At 44.8% G+C, this 23,336-nt stretch overlaps 2 protein-coding genes across 4 annotated transcripts; one reads left to right on the top strand and one right to left on the bottom strand.

Annotated features, from left to right (window-relative positions):
- Positions 1-4,794: 4,794 nt before the first annotated feature.
- On the bottom strand, positions 4,795-17,424 carry txndc16 (thioredoxin domain containing 16). Of its 3 annotated transcripts, none has more exons than XM_056430968.1 (21): positions 17,338-17,424; positions 15,434-15,649; positions 15,256-15,338; positions 15,072-15,145; positions 14,915-14,989; positions 13,330-13,451; positions 13,099-13,189; positions 12,851-13,013; positions 12,551-12,720; positions 12,375-12,435; positions 12,166-12,283; positions 11,910-12,056; positions 11,773-11,832; positions 10,970-11,165; positions 10,693-10,823; positions 10,142-10,226; positions 9,703-9,853; positions 9,125-9,312; positions 8,851-9,041; positions 8,123-8,272; positions 4,795-5,005 (listed from the first exon to the last, which is right to left on the bottom strand). In XM_056430968.1, exons 2-21 carry the CDS (start codon positions 15,585-15,587, stop codon positions 4,821-4,823), a joined length of 2,595 nt encoding a protein of 864 aa, XP_056286943.1. In that variant the 5' UTR covers positions 15,588-15,649; positions 17,338-17,424; the 3' UTR covers positions 4,795-4,820. The 3 variants fall into 3 exon arrangements, with proteins under 3 accessions (XP_056286943.1, XP_056286942.1, XP_056286944.1); XM_056430967.1 differs by lacking the exon at positions 17,338-17,424 and adding an exon at positions 15,903-16,213; XM_056430969.1 differs by lacking the exons at positions 8,123-8,272; positions 17,338-17,424 and adding an exon at positions 15,903-16,211.
- Positions 16,797-23,131, top strand: gpr137c (G protein-coupled receptor 137c). The gene is made up of 8 exons (XM_056430970.1): positions 16,797-17,671; positions 18,898-18,947; positions 19,330-19,437; positions 19,524-19,662; positions 19,839-19,988; positions 20,639-20,764; positions 20,856-20,980; positions 21,059-23,131. The coding sequence occupies exons 1-8, from the start codon at positions 17,297-17,299 to the stop codon at positions 21,342-21,344; spliced, it is 1,359 nt and encodes a 452-aa protein (XP_056286945.1). The 5' UTR covers positions 16,797-17,296; the 3' UTR covers positions 21,345-23,131.
- Positions 23,132-23,336: the final 205 nt, after the last annotated feature.

Raw genomic sequence — 23,336 nt, 5'->3', positions numbered from 1 at the left:
TATTGGACGTGGGTGGAGGTCACAGGAGGTCTTCAAACTCCATCAGTAACAAGGTGCAAATTGTCCAATATTGTGCAATAAAATCCAGTGAGGAAAGCGTCAATTAAGCGTTTCTTGCAGAAAAACGCACACGCACACATTCCTGATTGAAGGGCTGACGGAGGAAAAGTAAGTGAGACCACCTGTGTAGACGAGGAGAACTATTTTGGGACTATTATGTAACTTTACCTCGTGATGAATACAGAAATTAGGTTCAATGAACGTCTTAACGCGCACATTAACATTCTAACGTTTGATTTATTCCTCCCTCGTGACTTCTTTGTAAATTTCAGGGATGATGTCGTTAGCCTCACAGTGTGTGTGTGTGTGTGTGTGCGCATGACCTGCAGTGCAGCGGTGACGTTTCATTTCCCTGAAACGTTAACACCGGGTTCGGACCGATTGTTTGTCGAGACTTTTCCCACTTAAAAAATAAATTGCAATTTGCGGCTGTGATTCATCGCGGTCGAGTATTCACATCCACGTCGCTCACATGTTTCCCCCGAAGCCGATTATGAGTGAATAAAGAAGCCCGTCGTGTATTTGAGAGGTCAGGAGAGATCAGAGTGTGAGGTCACCGTCACGAGGCGGACGTCTCATGAAGATGGAAGCATAAATAAAGTCTCGAAAAACAGAGGAAGTGGAGGAGCTGACTTCTTGTTTTACCAACTAATTCTACAGACTCGTCCAATGTTGACTCATAAGTTTCTCTTTGCCCTTTTTATTGTGACATCGCTTCTTCCATTATTGCAGAGATAAAAGGGAGAAATTACCCTGTCAGGTTCCCATGGCAACGCACCAATGGCAGCTGGCCAAATATGAGCAGCGACCTCTCCGGGGGCTCATGAATGCCAATAAAAAGATGGAGCGCAGCTATGTTCCCACATTCACACAATACATATATATTTATTTATATATACATGTATATATATTAATTATATGTAAATATATATATATTTATATATAGTCTATATATAAATAAATAAATATATATACTGTATTCATATATTTATTAATATATATACAGTATATATATATTTATTTCTATATTTTAATTATATATATATAATTTATATTTATATTTTAATTATTTTATCTATTAATATATATATCCAGTATATATATTTATATATGTATGTACATATATATATATATATATGTATATATATTTGTCATCATCGCAATAACAATATTTTCTGTCCTTTAAGTAATTTATTTATTAGACATTCAGTTCATCAGGTGCTTTTCCCTCAGCAGGGAAAATTGCTTTTGTTTTTTTGGATCAGTGAACAAGACAAAAGGAGGGCGACGCCGACACAGACTGTTCCAGACTTTCAAGTCCAACATCAAGATTTAATTTCCCTTGAGTTAAGTAAGAAAGTGAGAACGGCCCTTTCAAAAATCACGACTCGTCTGAACAGCTCAATCGGGTCAATTAAAAACGAACGTAAATATGCAAATAAGCTGCAGGTGCCGATGTCCTCGGTACGCCTGAACGTCGTGTGTGTGAAGCCGTGAGCTGCTCGTGTGTGTGTGAGAACAAAGATGGAGGCACATCCCGGAGGAGTTCAGTGTCATCATGGTCGAGAATATGATAACAATCTAGGAGGATACATTTGTTCCCACACACAGCCACATGGAGTTCACACACACACACACACACACACACACAGTACACATAAGCCAAGTATTCCCAACACAGCTCCGTATCTCTTTAACCCTGATCACTGATGACTCTCACACACACACGCACAGTAATATGTGAGACACGTGACTGCACAGTGAAGGATCGGTCAAGACTCATGAGGATGCAAATCTCGATTAACAAAATAAAACAACGACAAACAGCCCACAGTGAGCCCCAGAGTCAGGGAGCTGTTCTCAGACCAGCCCCGGAGTCAGGGAGCTGTTCTCAGACCAGCCCCGGAGTCAGGGAGCTGTTCTCAGACCAGCCCCAGAAACTTGCCAGATGCTTTTTTGTAGGTCAACGCAGGAAGTTGAGACCACTAAAAGCGTCTCACTCGTTGAAAAGCTTCAAGATTCCCAGACGTGATGTGTTGGAGAACTTGAGAGCCAGTGCGGTTACATGATGGTATAATTCGAATCTTGCTTTAGTCGGACTATGCTATCTTTTGGGGGATCTGCTGTTATCCCAATATACTTGGCAGTGAGTAATTCGAATTATTGGCCGAAAGCATGTCATATCCGATACGATAGGTGGCGCTGTTTTCATTACAACTTGTGGTGATACAGCCATTTCCGCTTGACCTCTTCCCCACTACCAACAACAACCAACAACAACAACATTTCGAGAAAGATGGCGAACAGAGAGCAAGGCGGAGTCCAGTCTCTTTATGCGGCTAATAAGTCAAATCTTTCATCCCCTTGTGGAACCAAACACATTTGCACATGAGTTTTAGAGGCCTCTACGATAGCATAAGCAATACTTTCCTGAAAAACCTATCGCCTACAATCCTATACACACAGGGTTCAGAGACGTGTTGACCAATGGGTGTGCAGGACTTTAAACCAAATTTACACGAACAAACATTTTGCGAAATCTCGAGTGTACATGAAAAAGTGAGGAAAAAAACCAAGTGAATTCCAAAGCAGTATATGTAGCCTACCTTTTTTTTTCAATGACTTGAAACGTCAATGCCCGCCTGCTCCTCGCCTCCCGGCTGCCGTCAGTCGGCCCGCTGCTGCTTTTCATTCGCCGTCGTTCATCAAACCGTCTGCGGCTCCGCGGCTCGTTGGCAGTCATCTGGCATCGCTTCTCTCTCTCGGCATCGAACCAAATCTGCGGCGGCAGTTATTTCACTCTCTCTGCCACCGAGCCGACACACGAGCCGGGATCAGATGAGCTCCTTAAGCCCACAACTCTGACAAAATGTTATTTTACTTGAAGAAAACTAATTCCAGACAGGATAACTGAGCAGCGAGTCAGACTTTAATCCCGCTCGATTCACGGCCTCCAGTGGAAACACACGCTGCGTCGCTTCGCCTCGTAATCTCGCTTCTCTTGACGCTGATCAATTTGAACAACGCAAAGCGCACCGAGCGCTGACTCCAGGAGGAAGACATCCACTCCCAAGATTGAATCGTTTGCTTTTTGAGGCCGACTGTCAGTCAGTTATTTTGTTTTTGAGCAACGCAAGTCTGATTAAATGCTTTGAAATGCTTCTTGAAATGCGCAATAAGACAATGTCTCTGTTCTTCAACCACTTTAGACATTTCCAACTTATTATATATTGTTGTTGTAACATAAGTGACAAGTTGGATGGACTCTGAAAATACATGCCAGATGTAGTATCATCTCATTGTGATGTAATACAACAAACCACGCTTCAATTAAACTTTGAGACAATAAGCTCCCATCAAACAGAAACTATGCACATGTCAGAGATACATGACGGTTCTCACATATAAGCATTACAATCATATAAAGCAACACAAAGCGTATAATCTAAATATATAGACTCAGACGTTCAAATAAAACACCCAAAAAGTAGAAAAAGGCAACTTTTAACCACATAAATAAATAAATAATAGTATAAAACATAAAAATCATAAAGGAAAATAAATATCTTCATGTAATTAAAGTCCAACCAATAATTTACACAATAAAAGATTTGCTTTGAGCTAAAAATGCTGTTTTTAAACTAAGCAGAGAAATGTAGAGGCAGAGACACGGAGACAAAAGCAGTTTGTTGAGCTCAAAATAATCTGTGTCCTTCATGTTTAACACTAATGTATTTATTTATATATATAAATACATACATAAAGATATATATATACACACACACTCCCTCTCCTCTTCAGCCTCTGAAACACTCAATACAGCACTTAAAACCAAATGTATTATTATATAAATCCTTAAAAATAGACCCATTGAAGTAGTACCTTGTTTAAGAGAGAACACTTTGCATTGTGTAAACATTTACACCTGAACATAGCTCACATGGGCTTGGAAAAAGATGTGACGTCATCACCTTATCTAATGTTCACCGTCTTGTGCCAAGTCTGTCTAAAATAATAATCTGATCCAACACGATAAACTAAACACTCACACAATTAAAATAACATTTTAAGCTGAAGGTTCAAAAGAAAGTCCTTCAGATCCTGCAGCAGATGTTTAAGATGGAGAGCGATCGGCTCAAACAACTCAAAGTCCCAGAAACCACGTCACAAACCACCGTATTAAGATTAATGAGCACCAAAGGGGAAAACACGAAGCCATCCCTGATGAGGAAGTTGCTTTGTGGCTCTGGAAACACACATTTACGGAGAAATAACAACAAAAAATGTATAATTTTTTTCTCCAAATTAATTTTGAGAAACCTGCAACCAGCAGGACGCTGAACTTCCCCTCGCAGAAACCAGGAAATGAAACCACAGCTTCCTGTAAACACCCTCTGGGTAACGCCAACAGAATATGAGATCACGGGATTGTTGAGATGTGGAACCCGGTCTTGGTGGACCCCTCCGGGCTGGCCTTCGCCCTGCCAGATTAAAAACACTGGTACCGATGCTGACTGGTGCGAATAATAACCCATTAAATTTATATAGCGCTCTTTAAAAGCTCCTCAAAGACACTCTACATGTTACATTCACACATCCTAGACGCAGCCACAGGGAGCACGTCAGGGTGACGGGTTTTGCTCAAGGTCTTTTTATTTTGTTCTTTAAATATTGAATGAATTTATATTTTATGGTCTCATGAGGAATACAGAATAAGTAACAACAGAGCCAGAGTGAAGGGATAAACATGTTTAATCGTCCTACAGTTCGGTGTGAGGGTGCTGGATGGAGGCGGGAGGAGCTGCGGATTTTCCTCCCGCCGCGCCGCTCTCCTCCGTCGGCTTCGGGGCCGCCTGCTGGCGGATGTTGGGGCCCTGCGTGTCCATGATCTTCAGGAAGTCCAACAACTCGGAAGCGGGAGGCCAGCTGTCTCCACCCAACATGCCTGAGGAGACACAGATGTAGAATTACACGGAGCCATTTTAAATACAACATCACAACAAGGAAGTCGTTTTTAGGGGTTTATAATGTTCTACTGTGTTGAGGAGGTATACAGCGACGAGGTCTGTGGAATGTGATGCAATCCTATGGTTCAGATGGACGAGTCCCAGCGGGCCATCACCCGCCCCAAAGGTCAGAGGTCAACAGCTAACGCCTCGACAATCATCATCTCAATTTAAAGATTTTTTATTTGTTTTACTCGTGTCGCTGCTCAACTCTCAGCCGCCTGCGCAAACCTTTCAACATTCCTCAGGCAGGAAAGCCACAAGTTCGATCCTGCCGCTGTTTTAGTCTGCCTTTAACCTGTGTGTGTGTGTGTGTGTGTGTGTGTTAAAGGAGATACACTGCCGTTCAAAAGTTTGGGGTCACCCAGACAATTTGGTGTTTTCCATGAAAACACACACTTATATTTATCAAATGAATATAAAATATAGTCAAGACATCGACAAGGTTATAAATAATGATTTATATTTTAAATATTAATGTTGTTCTTCTTGTGGCTCAAAGGAAGGCCAGTTTTATAGCTTCTCAGCATAACTGTTTTCAGCTGCGCTCACATAAAAAGGGTTTTCAAAGGTTTTCTACCCCTCCGTTCGTCTTCTAAGGCGATAACACAATGTACCATTAGAACACTGGAGATGGGCCTCTACACACCTCTGTAGAGACTTCATTAAACACCAGAGAATAGTCATCTACACATTAACTATGTAGAGAGTGTATTTATGATTAATTTAATGTTATCTACATTGAAAAATAAGGACATTTCTTAGTGGCCCCAAACTTCTGAACGGTAGTGTGTGTGTGGGGGGGACGCCTCTTCTGATGCCGCAGATTCACCATGACATCTCCAGATGAACTCCAGATTCACCATGACATCTTAAAAGAGAGACTTAATCTTTACAATCTAGAACTGAGAAGTGCTAGACAATCCTTTTTCTCTGACATCATTAACAAAAACACTAATAATGCACGCACTTTATTTGCCACTGTTGATAGGCTGACTAAACCCCCGGCACCAATAGCCCCTGAACTCCTATCCACTGATAAATGCAATGAGTTCGCTTTCTTTTTTAGGGATAAAATTCTAAACATCAGACAAGCCATAAATATTTCTATGTTAAACAAAAAAATGATATCACCACCACAGTCACACAAAAGTAGTTTAATAAACATGACACAGTTTAACGCAATTGACTACAAAACTCTGGAGGAAACTGCAACTTCTTAAGCTATCTACCTGTTGTCTTGATCCTTTGCCCACAAGCTTTTTAAAAGGTTTTACCTGTAGCTTAGCAACAGACTTACTGCAAATAGTTAACAGCTCTCTCCAATCTGGCATTTTTCCAATGGCTTTGAAAACAGCAGTTATTAAGCCTCTACTAAAGAAATGTAACTAGACGCTACTGTACTTAGCAACTACTAGGCAGCGCTGTACTTAGCAACTACAGACCTATATCAAATCTACCCTTTATAAGTAAATAAGAAAAGGTCGTCTATCAGCAACTTATAATAGAAAAGGTCGCCTCTATCAAACTTAGCAACTTTTAACCTCAAATGGTATCTTAGACAAATACCCAATCGGATTTCGACCCCAATTTTCGACCCCATCACAGCACTGAAACTGCTCTCACTAAGGTTCTAAATGATATTTCGCATAAACACTGATTCTGGCAAAATTTCTATCCTAGTGTTATTGGATCTTAGCGCTGCATTTGATACTGTCGACCATTCAATACTTCTAGACAGACTAAAAAACTGGTTGGGACTCTCTGGTACGGTCCTAGACTGGTTCAAGTCCTACCTACAAGACAGGGACTATTTTGTCTCCATTGGCAACTATGTATCTGAGCTGACTAACATGGCGTGTGGAGTTCCACAAGCGACTAACATGGCGTGTGTGTTCCACAAGGTTCAATCCTTGGGCCTCTTCTATTCAACCTCTACATGCTCCCCTTAGGCAGAATTATGCAAAATAACAAAATCGCTACCATAATAATTGCGGACGACACTCAATACATAGCTCTCTCACCAAGTGACTATGCTTCCATAGACTTACTGCGTCAGTGCACAGACCAAATCAATGATTGGATGTGCCAAAATTTCCTTCAACTAAATGAAAATAAAACCGAGATAATTGTGTTTGGTGCTAAAGAAGAAAGGCTGAAAGTTTGTGCTCATCTGGACTCCCTTTCTTTAAAGTCGAAAAATCAAGTTAAAAATTTAGGTGTTATAATTGATTCGGATCTGAATTTTAATACCCACATCAAATCAATAACAAAATCAGCCTATTACCATCTAAAAAATATAGCAAGAATTAGAGGATTTATGTCCAAACAAGATTTAGAAAAACTAATTCACGCCTTCATCTCCAGTAGGTTAGACTATTGTAATAGTCTTTTCAGGTCTCCCCAAAAAGCACTTCGACAGCTACAACTTATTCAGAATGCCGCTGCCAGAGTCCTAACAAAGACTAAGAAAGTTGAACACATTACACCCATTCTCAGGTCTCTGCATTGGCTACCAGTACATCAGAGAATCGACTTCAAAATACTGCTGCTCGTTTATAAATCTCTAAATGGTGTAGGTCCAAAATATATCTCTGACTTGCTTCCACCTTATGAACCCTCTAGGCCTCTTAGGTCATCAGTGGGGCGGTCTGCTAACTGTTCCCAGGGTTAAAACAAAACATGGTGAAGCAGCATTCAGTTATTATGCCACACACAGTTGGAACAAACTTCCGGAAGAGCTTAGATCTGCACCAACTCTTACTACTTTCAAAAACAGGCTAAAAACGTTTATGTTCTCCATTGCCTTAAATTGAATCTTGTATTAATCCTGAAATAATAAGACAACGACAGAAGGAATGATTCTTTGCACTTAGATTTTTATCTTTATTTTTTCTTTTATTAATCTTCTTTTATGCTTTTATGCCTTTTTAAATTGTTACTTTGATGCACTTTGTATTCCTTTTTTTTATTTTTATTTCTTATTCTTGATCTATTTTTTGTAAAGCACTTTGAATTGCATTCATGTATGAAATGTGCTATATAAATAAACTTGCCTTGCCTTGCCTTGCCTTGCATACAGGAGAGATGATGTAGATGTGAGGCCGTCGTTGGATGATTGGTTGCAGACGGCGGCGCGTCCGGGCGCTGATAGAGCTGCTCGAGAAACAAGCCGACGTAGAGGAACTGCAGAGCGATTAGTGCGACTAACGAGCGGGAAGAGAAGAGGATCGTATTCACGGTTTTATTCTCGCTGGCTTTTACTTCTTTCAGGGTTTTTAAGCTTTCCTTAAATACAACTATGGCAGCGTTGCTTTATAACAGCTTTTGCTTAATGTTCTGTGAAACCTCTTGCTTGTTGTCGTTTTCATGCGTCTGTTCTCGGTTTGAAGTTTTTTTCCGGTACGTCTCTTAAAATCTTGGGTTTTATAGTCGGGTAATTTTTTACGACTGTTGGAAAATAAAGATTTTTAAAAAAGGAGACGACATCGTTGCTTGAGGGGTTTTAACAGGATGTTTGTGGTGAAGCGGCTGGTTGTCCAGAGCGATGACCTCTATTGTAGATTACTAAACTAAATAAACCCACGAGGGTCATGCCTGTCTTGCCTGAGTTTTGATTGAGGTGTGAGAGGTTATTAATACTTCTTTTTTTTTAAAGGGTATCCCATGATTTTTTACTGTCAAATACATCAAAACATGTTCTATTTTTAAAATAAACTTGTTTAACTATCTATCTTCTTGCCTGACTCCTCCTCCTTCTTGCCTGACTCCTCCTCCGGCTTACCTGCTGCAGCATCGGCCCCGTCCTCCACGCTCTGCACCCACTGCAGCACAGAGGAGGCCACGATGGGCCTGTTGGGGGGGTACTGGTAGACCTCACCTCCAGTGGGCAGGTGGGTCAGGACCAGGGCCGGGAGGGGGGGCGTGGAGCCCAGGAACGATCCCAGGACCGACCGGCCGGCTGGAGTGCGTCCGCTGGAAAAGACAGAGAGAACAAATCAAGACCAACGGGGGGGCTTCAAAATATAAAGGACCGACTGGATGGCTCCATCACATACAGGTGGATCCAGCAGACCAGGTACGGCTCCACCTGCCGGCCCCCCAGCTCCACCAGTCCTCTCATCTCCTCCAGCAGCGCCTGGTTCCGCCTGCTCGCCATCTCGTCCTCCTCCTCTCCCACAAAGAGGAGGAGGAGGCCTTTGCCCAGGGAGAGGAAGGACGGCAGGTTCTCCACCGTCAGCTCCGGCTGGAGAGAGAGAGGGAGAGGGAGAGGTTCAAACACGTTATCACAGCCCCCCCCCCCCTGTATCCAGACCCAGATTGGGAAAACACATCAGACCTCTTGGACCTGCTGCGGTCCGGTCTTGGTAAAAAGAAACGCGAACAACAGCGCCACCCTGAGGCCCATTTGGTGTATTGCACGGCCTTAAATCCAAAGTGACCCGCAGTTCAATGAATTATGAACTTCATCAGCTCAAAACGAGCAGAATACAAACTCAAGAGGGAGGGATCAACTCACAGCTCACACATTACTGTATGAGGCGACTCGGCATGATTCTATTTTTTGTCGACTCTCATCAGACACCCATTTATTTGGTGATCCAGTGATCTCGTGGTTCCCGCCCGTGTGACGTACCAGCGGGTGCAGCAGCGCGGTGCTGATGCGGGCCAGCAGCTCCTCGGAGGAGGAGGAGGAGGAGGCGGGCAGCGCGGAGGAGGGCCGGGCGGGAGACCCCCAGGATGGGAACGCCAACACGGCGGGAAGAGCCACGTTGTGCTGCACCGCCCTGCAAAGAGCACACACACACACACAACACACACACACACACACACATGCAACACACACATTTGAAGCTCATTCTGAAGGATATTTAATGACCGCCCGGTGACTGAAGAGTCCCGTCAACACCTGACTGGAGTGTAATAATCCGAGTGAACTCCGCCCCCTTTCTAAGAAACAAACCGCTTCCTTCTCTTCCTCCTCTTCCTCCTTCCTCGTCAAACCCGAGTACGACTCGGCTGTCGGGGACGACCTTGAGGCGGGAAGGACGAGACGGAAGTTAAAGAGTCCTCACCACTTCTCTGCCAGCCCGCCGGTCAGCAGCGCGGTCAGCACTTCTCCTCTCAAGGACTTTGCCGCTTCAGCGAACGCCCGAACACCTGGCAACACAGAGCGCCATCACCATTACATCATCATCATCGTCATCATCGTCATCATCGTCACGCTACTGAGATGAAGAGATCATTCTGCACTCGTGGCTATTATTATGAGAGGCTGCTGGGGGACGTTTTAGGATACACTGAGCTCCTCTCCTCTTCTCTCTCTTTATGTATGAATCTTCATCTCTCCATCACACATTATTAACTCCGCTTCCTCGCTGGAGTCCTTGTGACTTCACGTCTCACAGGGTCCATTGGACTGGGGGGTCTGGTCCTGGCTCCTGGGTGATTTGGGGCTATACAAAATAAACTGAATAGCATAAAAAGAAGACATGACCCCGTGACCTTGTGGCCACAGCCTCACACTTCTCAACCTTTTGACTACATGATTGAATAAAGTCCTTATTTTGATATCTGCTCCCGAGGCCTCGCCATCATGGAGGAAATGTCCTTCACAGCCTCCCACCTGCTTCGGTCTCAAACAGCCCCAGGACTCGATCGGGTGCGTGTCCCGCTGGCCCGAGGTGAGGCACTTCCTGGAGGAATGATGTCACTTCCTCTTGGGTGGACAGTAGCGCCGGAGAAGCTGACAGGCTCCTGGTTAAAAGAAGGAACATGTAAAGTTGTGCGTGCACATAATGCATGCATATACACACACATATGGCATGTTACACACACATGATTACAAGCAATGAATGCAAGATTTCCCCAATCTGAAATTGTCTTTTTAAAGCAGAACTCACAGGGCGATGAAGCGATGCAGCGCGTCGGCGCCCAGCATGCCTCCGTAGTGCTGGGCCGACTCCCCGGGGCGGAGCAGCAGGACGGTGGGGAACACCGTGACCGGCTGGAACGGGATCGGGGGGGCGGCGCCCGACTCGGCGGCGCAGAGGTCGGTCCACACGGCACAGTTGACCGCGGTCATCTGGACCTCGGAACCTCGGGGGAGATCAGGCGAGCGTCAAGATCGAGGACGCGGGAATCACTTAGAAAGTTACAGACAGTCGAGACGTCCAGAACCCAGAAGTCATGACGTAACGCTCAGGAACCGTCATCACTGACAACGTGCTCTGTACATACAAACAGGAAGTGGCTCTGAGACCTCCTGGACACTTTTAATGGTGCCAATACAGAAACTATTTAAAGAAATATAGATGGGAGCTGTGGTTCCAAAACTTTACAACTTCAAGTAAACCAGCACTTTTAAAAATAGTCGAAGAAATCAGTTGAAAGCTGCTCATTGAGCAACATTATTACGGCTCATATAACTTACTTTTGACAGTGTGTATTACTTATCTTTAATAGTTTTAATACTTACTTTTAATGGTTTTTATTACTTGCTTTTAAATACTTACTTTTAATGGTTTTTAATACTTACTTTTAATGGTTTTTAATACTTACTTTTAATGGTGTGTATTATTTACTTTTAAATAGTATGTTCTTCTTAAATTTAAAATGCTGAACTGTAACTTTGTTTATTCATCCTGTACTATTTGCTATTGTTTTATGCTTATTATGGTCTGTCATAATAAGGAGTTATTATTACCTGCAAGTCTCCCGGCCACCTCGATGTACGAGCCGAGGAAGGTCTTGGAAACAGCCTCCCCTGGTGGTGAGAGCAGAACGACGGTTAGTTTGACCCGCTGCGTCTCCCCGGTGCCAAGAGGGAAGAGCGCCGCTTACACGGGAGGTGGAAGAGCGCCACCGTCAGGCCGCTTCGAGCCACCGCGGCGTGGAAGTTGTCGGAGGTCAGTTGGGTGAGCGAGTCCTCGTCCAGCGAGTTGAGCCGGTTTTCGAAGGTGGACACCGAGATCTCATCGTCCAGGTTGTCTTTGGGGGTGGAGGAGGGGGGAGGGGGGGGGACACACACACAAATAACCATGAACACCCTCCCGCCTTCATTTCGTCATTCTCTCCATTTTTGCCGACGGACACTTACGGAATTCTGTATTCGGGATCGTATTCGTGCTCAGAGGCTTTTCCTCCTCCTCTTCCTCTTTAATGAGGGCCAGCAGCTCGTCGGGGCTGTTTGAGTTCAAATACTGCACCTCTGAACCCTTGAAGCACACACACACACACACACGATCAAACTCACATCTTGAGGTCACCTTATTGTTCTTTATGAGTGTATTTATGTGGCCATCATACTTTCTCCGGCAGCCTGTAAGCAGCTGTGTATTGATCGGGGGTCTTCACCGCAGGACTCTGCCTGAAAACACACACAGAAGGTAGATTTAAGTTAACTGGGCAGCTTGTGTGTGATGCGTTAGCCCTCAAACTCAGTAAAGAGGGTCAGATCCATGTGTGTCACCTCTGCTTCTTACCTGTGCACGAGCACCAGCAGGGCGAGGCCGCGGAGCCTCCAGGCCAGAGCGGTGGCCGCGTGCAGGTCCTCCCGCTTGGAGGCGGGGCGAGAGAACAGGAAGACCTGGGCGGTGTCCTGGTAGGGGAACTGAGGGGACTGGACTGAGGACGGGTCATCGTAGACTTCAGACTGTGCAGTGGGGAAACACAAATTAATGCATGGAAATCGTTTAACCAACACCCAAAATAGTGTCACGAAACGGCTCATTTCTCAAAGAGCGTTTGGAATCCGATGAACTCTCTCCTCCCACCCGGCTCACCACAAGCGGAGCCTCCATGAGCTGCAGGAAGGAGTGGATGCCGAGCGTGGACAGCGGTTTGCTCATGCGGGTGGAGGGGCAGTGCTCGGAGGCCTTGGACCCGCTGTGAGCTCCTCCGCAGTGGAGGAACCACACCTGGGACGAGGGAGACTTCTCATCGAGGCTGCTCGACCACACGGAGAAGGAAAGATGGATGAAAACACAATGAAAAGGAACCCAGATAATAAAGAAAGATAGACGCAACCTACCCCAGGTGGTTCAAAACCGGGCCTCCGGTTATGAGGCCGAACTGGTATTTGGATCCGTACACATACGCCGTCTCCATCATCGACCGGTGCTCTGAGGTTACACCAATCAGCAGCAAAGCATCACATTAATGTAATTGGTCGGTTAAGTCAAATCAATCAGTTAAAACGCAGCCAGATCACCTCCGTCACGGACACTCTGCCTCCGCCCCGTCCGTCCTCTTGTTTCCATACCTTGTGATCCCAGACTGCTGACGTAGCCCAGCGCGACGTCCTTCTTCCCTCTGGCTGCGTTCTCCAAGGCCAGCAGGTCACTCTCTGTGTGGATGTACTTGATCTCTTCACGCAGAATGGCGCTGGAAGAGAGACCAATATATATGTGTATATATATATATATAAATAAACATATATATATATAAATAAAAGACCCAAAATAGAAAAATATATATATAAAATATATATGTAAATATATTTATATAAATAAAAATATATATGCATATATATATATAAATAAAAATGTATATACATATTAAAAACTATAAATATATATATATATTTATATTTAAAAGATTATATATTAAAGACCCAAAATATAAAAATGTATATATTTATATATAAAAATAATATTTATAGAAATATAAATATCAATATATATATATATAAATATATATACAGGACTGTCTCAGAAAATTAGAATATTGTGATAAAGTTCTTTATTTTCTGTAATGCAATTAAAAAAACAAAAAGGTCATGCATTCTGGATTCATTACAAATCAACTGAAATATTGCAAGCCTTTTATTCTTTTAATATTGCTGATTATGGCTTACAGCTTAAGAAAACTCAAATATCCTATCTCTAAATATTAGAATATCATGAAAAAGTATACTAGTAGGGTATTAAACAAATCACTTGAATCGTCTAATTAACTCGAAACACCTGGAAACACATTTTCAAATGTTTGATTTTGTTTTGCTGTTATAAATCTTTTTTTTTACTTGGTCTGAGGAAATATTCAAATTTTATGAGATAGGATTTTAGAGTTTTCTTAAGCTGTAAGCCATAATCAGCAATATTAAAAGAATAAAAGGCTTGCAATATTTCAGTTGATTTGTAATGAATCCAGAATGCATATTTTTTTTTAATTGCATTACAGAAAATAAAGAACTTTATCACAATATTCTAATTTTCTGAGACAGTCCTGTATATATGAAACTATATAAATATATATATAAAAGACCCCAAACTAAAAAGTCCATCTCTCTTAAGGGTTTCAACAGTTAAGGTGTGTTTGGTTGTTCATGTAAATGTGTGGAGTCTGAGCGGTTGTTCATGTTAATATGTGGGGTGTGAGTAGTTGTTCATGTTAATATGTGGGAAGTAATTGGTTGTTCATGTTAATATATGGGGTGTGAGTGTTTGTTAATAATAATAATAATGAAGGAACATGTCAAACAGGTAAATATTGATGCTGCAGTCAACTGCAGAGAAGAATTCTATTAAATCAATAAAAGTGAAAAAAGTCTCAAATTAAATTCTAAATAGTTGATAGAAAACGACATTATGAAATAAATAGCTTGAATAAATGATGTGCAATATATTTTTTTTGGTTTAGTTTTTTTCGTGCAAAATAATTGAAATAACTAAACAAAAAGTTACATTTAGTATTAAACGATTGCAAAATAATTAAAATAACTGAACAAAAAATATATTTAGTATTAAACAATCGCAACACTATGTAAATAAAAGTGCTACTTATCACTATCTTATAAAACACCATTTGAAAAAAGTTTCAGAAGGACCGACGGAGTGATGACTCACAATAAGACCTCGGAGACGATGGAGTTGACGCTGAACACGGTGTTCAAGTTAAAACCCAGGAACTCCTTGCCCGCCCTGGCAGAAAGACATGAGAAAAGACAACGTCAGTACCATGCACACAACTTATCTCCCAGCTCCCTCTGCACTCCCCACACACCTGAAGAGGAACGCCGTGTTCAAGGCCTTCTCCTCCGTGCAGTACCCGAGAACCGGCTCTTCATTGCAGTCGACCTGAACAGAAGAAGAAGGAAAAAAGGGGCAAAAAGACACTGAGCTGCCGGTATACATCTCAATAAAACAATCTCAATGTTGAACTTCGTGGACAGCTGGACCACGGTTACCTTGCCAACCAGCACGCCATAATACTTCAGAGCGTCGGCGGACTGCTCCAGCTCCATCAGGAAGAGCGAGACGGTGTCGGAGACTGGGGAGAAGAGATCAGAGGGGTTACAAGGCGTTGTGGATGCAGCCGCTTGCATCCCGGAACGTCGACGCGAGCGACGGGTATTTCAAACCTACCTTGCTGCTGGAAATAGACGAACATCGTCTTCCCGGAATGCAATTTCTCGTTGAAGTCGGCGGCGGTGTGTTCCATCAGGGCCGGCGTGGCGGCCTTCTCAATACACCCGGCTAACCCCATGCACAGCAGGGACACGGCAATGCACGTCCACATGATGGAGGAGAGGCTCTGTTCTGTAGGTGTGCGTGCGTTGGTGTCCGAGGGGAGAGAGTGGACTGTTGGAGGAGGCAGGAGGCAGGAGGGAGGAGAGAGGAGGTGTTATCAGCAGAGAGGAATAAACAAAAAATAGCAATGCTGTCTGTATGGAACCATTTAGTATAACACCAAGGAAGGGTTTCAATAAAAGCACTCATGTGACCTTTGACACGTGACGGGCGGACAGACCAGGTGTATTTAATAACAGCCATGATTACTAAAGATTATGTCTGCGGTGGAGATAATAAAAAGTAAAGTTAATGTGAGCGTTACCTGAGAGGAGGAGTTTAAGTTCAACTTGTGTCTGTCCAAGCGGCACAAACGTTACAAACCACGGGTAGTCGCCGCGGTTAACGCAGACAGCTTACATTATGACGCTGGTTTAAAAAGCAACATCTTTCCCCAGACGTATATCAAGAAGAAAGGCCCAATAACGACGCTTATTTAGTTGTGAAGGATGCGGTGCACGTTCATCCTAGCTTCCTGCCGAGGAGTGTTCGTCCATTTGGCGAGATAACGTCAACACTCGGGAATACAAAATATATATATATATATATATATATATATATATATATATATATGTCCGTTGGAGTCCTAACGTTGTAACAAGAACCTGTGTGAAGTTGTGTGTCCTGAAGCTGCCCAGTGAAGTTTGAAAAAGGTGTCAAGCTAAAAGACTTAAACCAACTTCCGGTTGCCATTTAATCATACAATGTATTGCGAGGTTCTTGAGTTGTCCACACTGGTATGATAAACGTGACAATGATACTGTCAGAATGTTTAGCTATATATGTGGCTGTTTTACAGTCGCTCCCAAATGTTTCAGTGTTGTACACGCCAGCGTTTTAAGCTTTTATTTTGAAGGCCACCGCAGTTTCTCCCAACGGTTTTTTATTGTTCAGTAACTTGACGTAAATTGTTTTGATGTCTCTTTTCTCAGCAAGATACGCCTACTTGCTTGGTTGAGCCAATGAGATTGGGGAACCGGTTTGGCTTTAACACCTATCCAATCACAAGCACGTAAAGGGCGGCCACTGCCGCAGCTGACATCATCGTGAACCAATGGAGTGATGGATCTATAGAGGTTGGGCGGCTGCATTAGCCAATGAAGCGAAGCAATGAGAAAGTTGGCGTGTTTTTCTTGGGGGATTTAGCCGTGGATTTTGCTCGGAAACTGGCGAGAATCTGTGGCTCCGCAGTGCGCTGTGTCGCGAGCAAATGAGCCTCAAATTGAGCCAAGATGGCGGCCCATGAAACACCAGTTTCCGTTTTAGTGGAGCGCAACGGGGGCGGGTCTAAAACTGCATCACAGCTGATCTGGAGGTGTCCCCCCCCTTAAGTTGTTTTTTTGCAGAGAACAGCTTTGCAGAGATTCACAGATGGACCTCTCTTGTTTTCTTTCCCCCTTTCTTCTTATTTTTTACCCTCGCGCATTTTCTTAAAACTAGACCCCACATCTTCTTCAGCCCAGTATCGGATTTATACCCCGGCGCAGCTTCACTATGACACTTCTTTGCAGAATAAACTGCTTTCATCGCACGTCTTCACCCGAATAACCTCGTCTTTTTGTAGTCATCCGCGGGGCATCTAACCCGGGTCTGACCCAGTTGCAGTGTGTGTTTCTGCCCGCGCAGCATCCCATGTGTTAGTGAGCGGGGCCAGTGGAGATGTTGTCGGCCGGAGAGGAGGTCGAGTCCCACTTGTTTACCTCACTGGAGGAGTCCCCCGGAGCGGCGATCTCCCCGACACTCGAGCTCGGCCTCACGGCCGTGTACACCGTCCTGTACTGCGTCCTGTTCGCCTTCGTCTACCTGCAGCTGTGGCTCATCCTGCACTACGGACACAAGCGCTTCAGCTACCAGAGCGTGTTCCTGTTCCTGTGCCTGCTGTGGGCCGCGCTGAGGACGACCCTCTTCTCCTTCTACTTCAGAAATGTGGTGCAGGCCAACCGGCTGCAGCCTCTGGCCTACTGGCTGCTCTACTGCTGCCCCGTGTGCCTGCAGTTCTTCACCCTCTGCCTCCTGAACCTCTACTTCACACAGGTAGGACTGCACAGGGGCGGGGGGACAAATACATTTGGACACATTGGATTTGCAGTAAAACATTTTTTTTAAACACACACCAGTTGTCAGATTTTAGAAAACCAGATGTTGCATAACTACAGCTCCCATGATGCTTTGACAGTTTGTTTTATGGACCACCGGATAACTAATTGGTTAATTGAGAGCACATTAGCAGAGCAGGTCATTGGCCGGTGAGAGGAGTGTGTGTTGCATGGTCCAGATTAAATAAGACACATGGTTATGGTTCTTCATGTGAGGCCTGTTGGTCAACGCAGTGACCTCACAGGAATAACTCCACCTTGTGAGGGTAACAGGGAATCCAGGAAGTTGCACTAAATGTCCTGAAAGGACTTTAAACTGACTGTTTTCTTTCCATTATCACCAATAAAATGGTCATCGTGAGTTTTAGAAGTGTTCATCTCAATCTATGTTGGGGAAGACCATGTGACTATGAGACCATGTGACCATGTGACCGGCCAGCTCTGGAACACACCTTCCCTACTTGTGGTGTTTGAGTCAGACCCGAGTAAGAGATGTCGTGTTCTCCCTCCGTACAATCCTGGTTATGTTGAAGTTATGAATCAAAAATATATTTATTGTTTCCCGACTAATTTAATATCTTTAGGACTCCACAAATAATATAGTTTTAATTCAGTTTGGCTAAATCAAAGTGTCCTCACCACCATATTTGACTAAAACGCTGTGGATTTGTTCAACCTGGTGGAGAAACGGCGCTCCACATCCTGTCTGACACACACACACACACACACACTGATGAGTCAGGCATGACTCCTGCTCTTCACTTCCCCTTTTATAACCCGACGGGAAAGCTGCAGCCTATCAAATCTCATTCTCTGCCACAAATTAAAAATACATAATATTGATTTTGAAACATTTCCTCCTTGATATCGTATTTATTTATTCATTTAGTTCTGTTGGCTGGCTGCTTCATCCGCGGGTTACCATGACCTCCCTCTGGCCTCCGCTCTCACACAAAAGGAGTGTTTACGTCCACAGCCTCTAAATCTCAATCAAACATGATGCTCGGAGGCGAAGCTCAGGCTGGAGGCTCCGACAGGAGAGATGAGAGATGTGTTTATTCCTCTCAACGATGACATCATCATCTGGAGACCAAGCTGTGATCTGTACAGCACTTAAAGCAGCATGTGTATCTCTGTAATGAGTCATGACTTTCCTTTGGACAGGTGATGTTCAAGGCTAAAGCCAAGTACTCCCCAGAGCTCACCAAATACAGGTGAGTCCGTCCTGTTCACTTCTCTTTTATCGCTGTTTGACGTTTATTTTGTCCTTTGTCATCAGAATATAGACGTGTAATTCAGTTATCAACCACACACACACACACACACACAGACACACACAGCATTTTGAATGAGTTGTTATGTAAGGAAAAAGGACCCATTGCTTTGGCTGTCCTCACACTGTCTCTACTCCTCTCATTCTCCTCATGTCCTTCTCTCCTCCGCTCCTCTTCTTTTCTCCTCCTCTCCCCTTCTCTCCTCCTCTCATTCTCCTCCTGTCCTTCTCTCACCCTCTCCTCTTCTTTTCTCCTTCTCTCATTCTCCTCCTGTCCTTCTCTCCTCCTCCTCTCACTCTCCCTCATCTCCTTCTCTCCTCAGGGTTCCTCTGTGCTTGCTCTTCCTGTGCCTCGGGGTATTTTTCCTGGTGGTGAATCTAACGTGTGCGTTGTTGGTGCAGGCGGCTCTGGAGCGCTCTGAATCTCCCAGGTAAACGAACCGAAGCCAAGAACAGCCCCCCCCCCCCCCCCTCTCGAACAGCTTCACTCGAGGCTCCGTGCCCTTTGTCTCCCCAGTGATGGGGGTATCCGCCACGCGGTGCTGGCCCGGGTCCTGATCAACGACAGCCTGTTCGTGCTGTGTGCCGTCTCTCTGGCCGTCTGCGTCTTCAAGACCGCCAAGATGTCCTCCGCCAACGTTTACCTGGAGTCCAAGGTGACCTGATCGCACACTGCAGCGTACCCACGCACACGGTCACATTCAAACTCAAACTACTACTGTATCTTCTTTTATAAAATAAAAAAAAAAGGGGGAGCTCGTGAGTTCTCATCTCCCCGACAGTAAAAGCCTGACGCATGACTTGTAGTAAGCGCGGTTGCTCCTCCGCCCAGGGCACGTCGGTGTGCCAGGCCACAGCCATCGGGTCCACGGTGATCCTGCTCTACACGTCCAGAGCCTGCTTCAACCTGGTGGCGGTGGCCCTGTCGCCGCAGGACCGACCCGGGCCCTTCAACTACGGATGGTACAGCGTCTCTGATCAGGTACGGCACCCAGAAACCCTGTGTGTGTGGGGGGGGGGGGGGGGCATAATCTCAACTTGATTCTGTCCCTGCTGGCCGCCGTGTGGCGCCAGTAGTAGACCAAACAATGAGTCTACATCGGCCCCCCGTAGTTCTCTTGGTTGAAGTTTGCGTTGGTTGCAACGTGCCAAATCGTGCACACTGGCCCTTTAAGGCTGCCAGACACAAGCGATATCGATAGTGTAAGGCACAGGTGTCAAACACAAGGCCCGCGGGCCGAATTCAGCCCACCACGTCATTTGATGTGGCCCCTGATGGCTTGAAAGACATTTGATCACCCTTTCTTAAAGACATTTCAAAAGAAATATCCTGTGCTTTTATTTTGAAGGTTTCAAGTTCAATGGATGTATGTGATAATATTGGAGACTTTTTCTTATGTATAATATTTCTACATTCAAATAAACAAGAATCAAATGCAAAGGGAGTTATTTAACAATATGTTCGGGAGTAGTTCATAGAGTGTTTCAGTTACACCGGCCCTTTAAGAGGGCAGCCATGATGCTGATGCGGCCCACGGTGAAAATGAGTTTGACGCCCCTGGTGTAAGGCATGATGTAAAAAGCCCGAATGCCAGAGCAGGATACCTAACATGTTCTGTGTGTGTGTGTCAGGCTGATGTGCAGGAGATCAGCGGCGAAGCCTACGTTGCTTTCGGGATCATTCTGTTCTTCTGGGAGCTTCTACCGACAAGTCTGGTGGTGGTTTTCTTCCGAGTCCAGAAACCGAACCAGAACCTGGTACCTTAACATGTTGTGTTGTCAGGCGGCGGTGGGACGGAGCCGTGACCCTCCAGGGCGACGCATGTAATGGATCCCTTGTGCCCCTCAGGCCCCAGGAGGGATGATCAACAGCCACAGCTTCAGCTCCAGGGCGTATTTCTTCGACAACCCTCGGCGGTACGACAGCGATGACGACCTGTCCAGAAGCGTGACTAGCCGGACCGATCGGGCCAGGTGGGCGCACACCCGAGAGAAATCAATACCCCGTGTGATGAAATGACTTTTGCTTGATTCCTCCTCCTCCTCCCTCAGCCTCCTGTCCACCCCCCCCCAGCCGGGCACGTCCAGTTGGTACGGCTCCATCCAACGCACCGGCACCCTGGCGGCGGGCGTTGCTCCCACTCGGCAAACGCCGCCGTCTTCCACGGCCCCCCTCCTCTTTGCCTACGGAAACATCCAGAGTCACAACCACCACCATCACAACTACTACTCCACCCCGCAGAGCAACCATCACCACCATCACCACAGTAACTACTTTTCCACGCCACAGAATTATTACTGCGGGTCGCAAACGTATTTCTGCACCCCGCAGAACTGAGCAGGGTCCGCCCGTAAAGATTGTAAAAAAACCTGACGAATAACTAACATCTTCCTGCGGTTTTCTCTGCGCCATTTTGCTTCCCTCGATACATCCAAACAGGAACTTCTGAGCGATACCCTGAGGCATCGCTCAGAACCAGCTTGAGCCTAAAAGTTTGGTTTGCCAAATTATTCCAGAGGAACGTGCCGGCACCAGAAACTAAAGACGACGCGGTCTTTAAATGTCACGTAGGGACCAGAACAAAAAAGCAAGCGCAGGTTGTTGACCACCGTTTTAGCGTTTAATGCACCTAAAACGTCAAAGACTTAACTTTTTATGTTAAAACATTCTGGTCCGTTAGCATTTCTGAGACTGGAATCATCAGGGACCAGATAATTATCCTTTGCTTGTACATTTCATCAATTGTGTTTCTATGTTTTCAGCGATTTTTAGTTTCTAGATCCACAGAAATACAAAAGCGGTGCGGGCGACATCGGCAAAGCTCGAGACGTTAGCGTGCCTCCGCAGTCCGGGATGCACATTTTGTTTGGATATGTAAAAATAAGCTTATTGCGGTTTTAATAGCCATCAAGCGTTCAAAAGTATCATCCATGTAGACCGCTTACAGCCGCAGAGTAGATGTGAAATGTAGATGTATAGCTGCTATATGCGTGATAGCACAAGCTCAGTGTAAAAAATATAACCAACAAAATGCATTGATATGGAGAAAGAGTGTCAACAGATGAGTTTAACGACCCACTAAATCCACTCAAACAAGAACATGCCACTGCAGTGATGATATAGAACTGCAGCCAAATCCAGGTTTACTTCCCTATAACTGAACAATGGAAACCACGGGGAGACCCGGGGCGGGGGGCGCCACGCTCGTTGCTGAACGTTGGGGATCCAAAATATATTGGTTCTGCCGTATCATTCGGACGGTGGATCAAAACATCAGAATGAGCCTTCTTTGAAGTCGAAACGCGCCCTGCAGGGATTGTTGCTGAAAACAGACGTTGGACCAAAATCCTGCCGCGCGATGGGATCCTTTCGTGAATCGTGAGGCAAAACTTTGCACTTAGAGGAAGTTCACCGTCAGAGAGAAAAGGCTTTGGGCCTGAATGTAGGATTTCGTCTCCTGTACACGTTTTATGAATTTTCTTCAATCGTCGTTGTTATTTTTTTAACTATTTATCCTTCGAGAAAGGAAATATCAACGTGCCATTACATGCTTTCATTCCTGAAGGAAAAAAAATCTTTGCACAAGAAACGGGTGGCGTTTTTTTGTCGTCAACTTAATCGATTCCTAATCCACGTGTGTGTTTGAGTTAAAATGTGTGTGTGACCTTAACATTTAAGTTTTCCAGTTTGCTTTAATGCCATTTTTTCCCCCCAGTTTTCTCTCATTGTTATTCACTTTACGAATCTCTGGAAGCATGTGACCCAAACCAGTGTCCCCATCTGTCAGGGCTGGAGGGAACAATGCTACCCAACACACACCCAACCTGTAAATGACCATTAAAACGATGAAAACATCACCGGACACCGGTATAAACCCACGGAACTGAAGATAAATCAACATCTGCAGCTTCTGCAATCATCTCCGTGTCTTGTTTTCTTTCCACGGTGATAACCACGTGGCTCTTATCAGCTATAACAACGGCAATTGTTTTGTATTAACCGTTTCATGTTCTGGATTATCTGTGGCCATACTGAATGTACCAAGAGATGCTAACGATGTATGCAAGAAGAGCACTTTCCTGTTGAAATAAAGGCCCACTGCACTGTTTTTAAAACAAAGGTAACCACAATGTGTCAGTGGATCACTAGTTTGAATATTACTCTGTGTGAAAGGAAGCTTACTGCCCTCCACATACCACACGTACGCAGATCGGCATCAAACCACCGGCAAGCGGCACAGACATGACCCCGTGCAGCTGGTCATGAGGCCGAGTTAATGAGTTCATCCCAGTTCAGTCCGGACCGCAGCTCAGAGTTCCCACCGCCACC

Source organism: Pseudoliparis swirei, chromosome 14, assembly GCF_029220125.1.
Source record: "Pseudoliparis swirei isolate HS2019 ecotype Mariana Trench chromosome 14, NWPU_hadal_v1, whole genome shotgun sequence".
Taxonomy (NCBI): Eukaryota; Metazoa; Chordata; class Actinopteri; order Perciformes; family Liparidae; genus Pseudoliparis; species Pseudoliparis swirei.
Note: the sequence above shows the minus strand (reverse complement) of the source record. Positions and strands in the feature narration are given on the sequence as shown.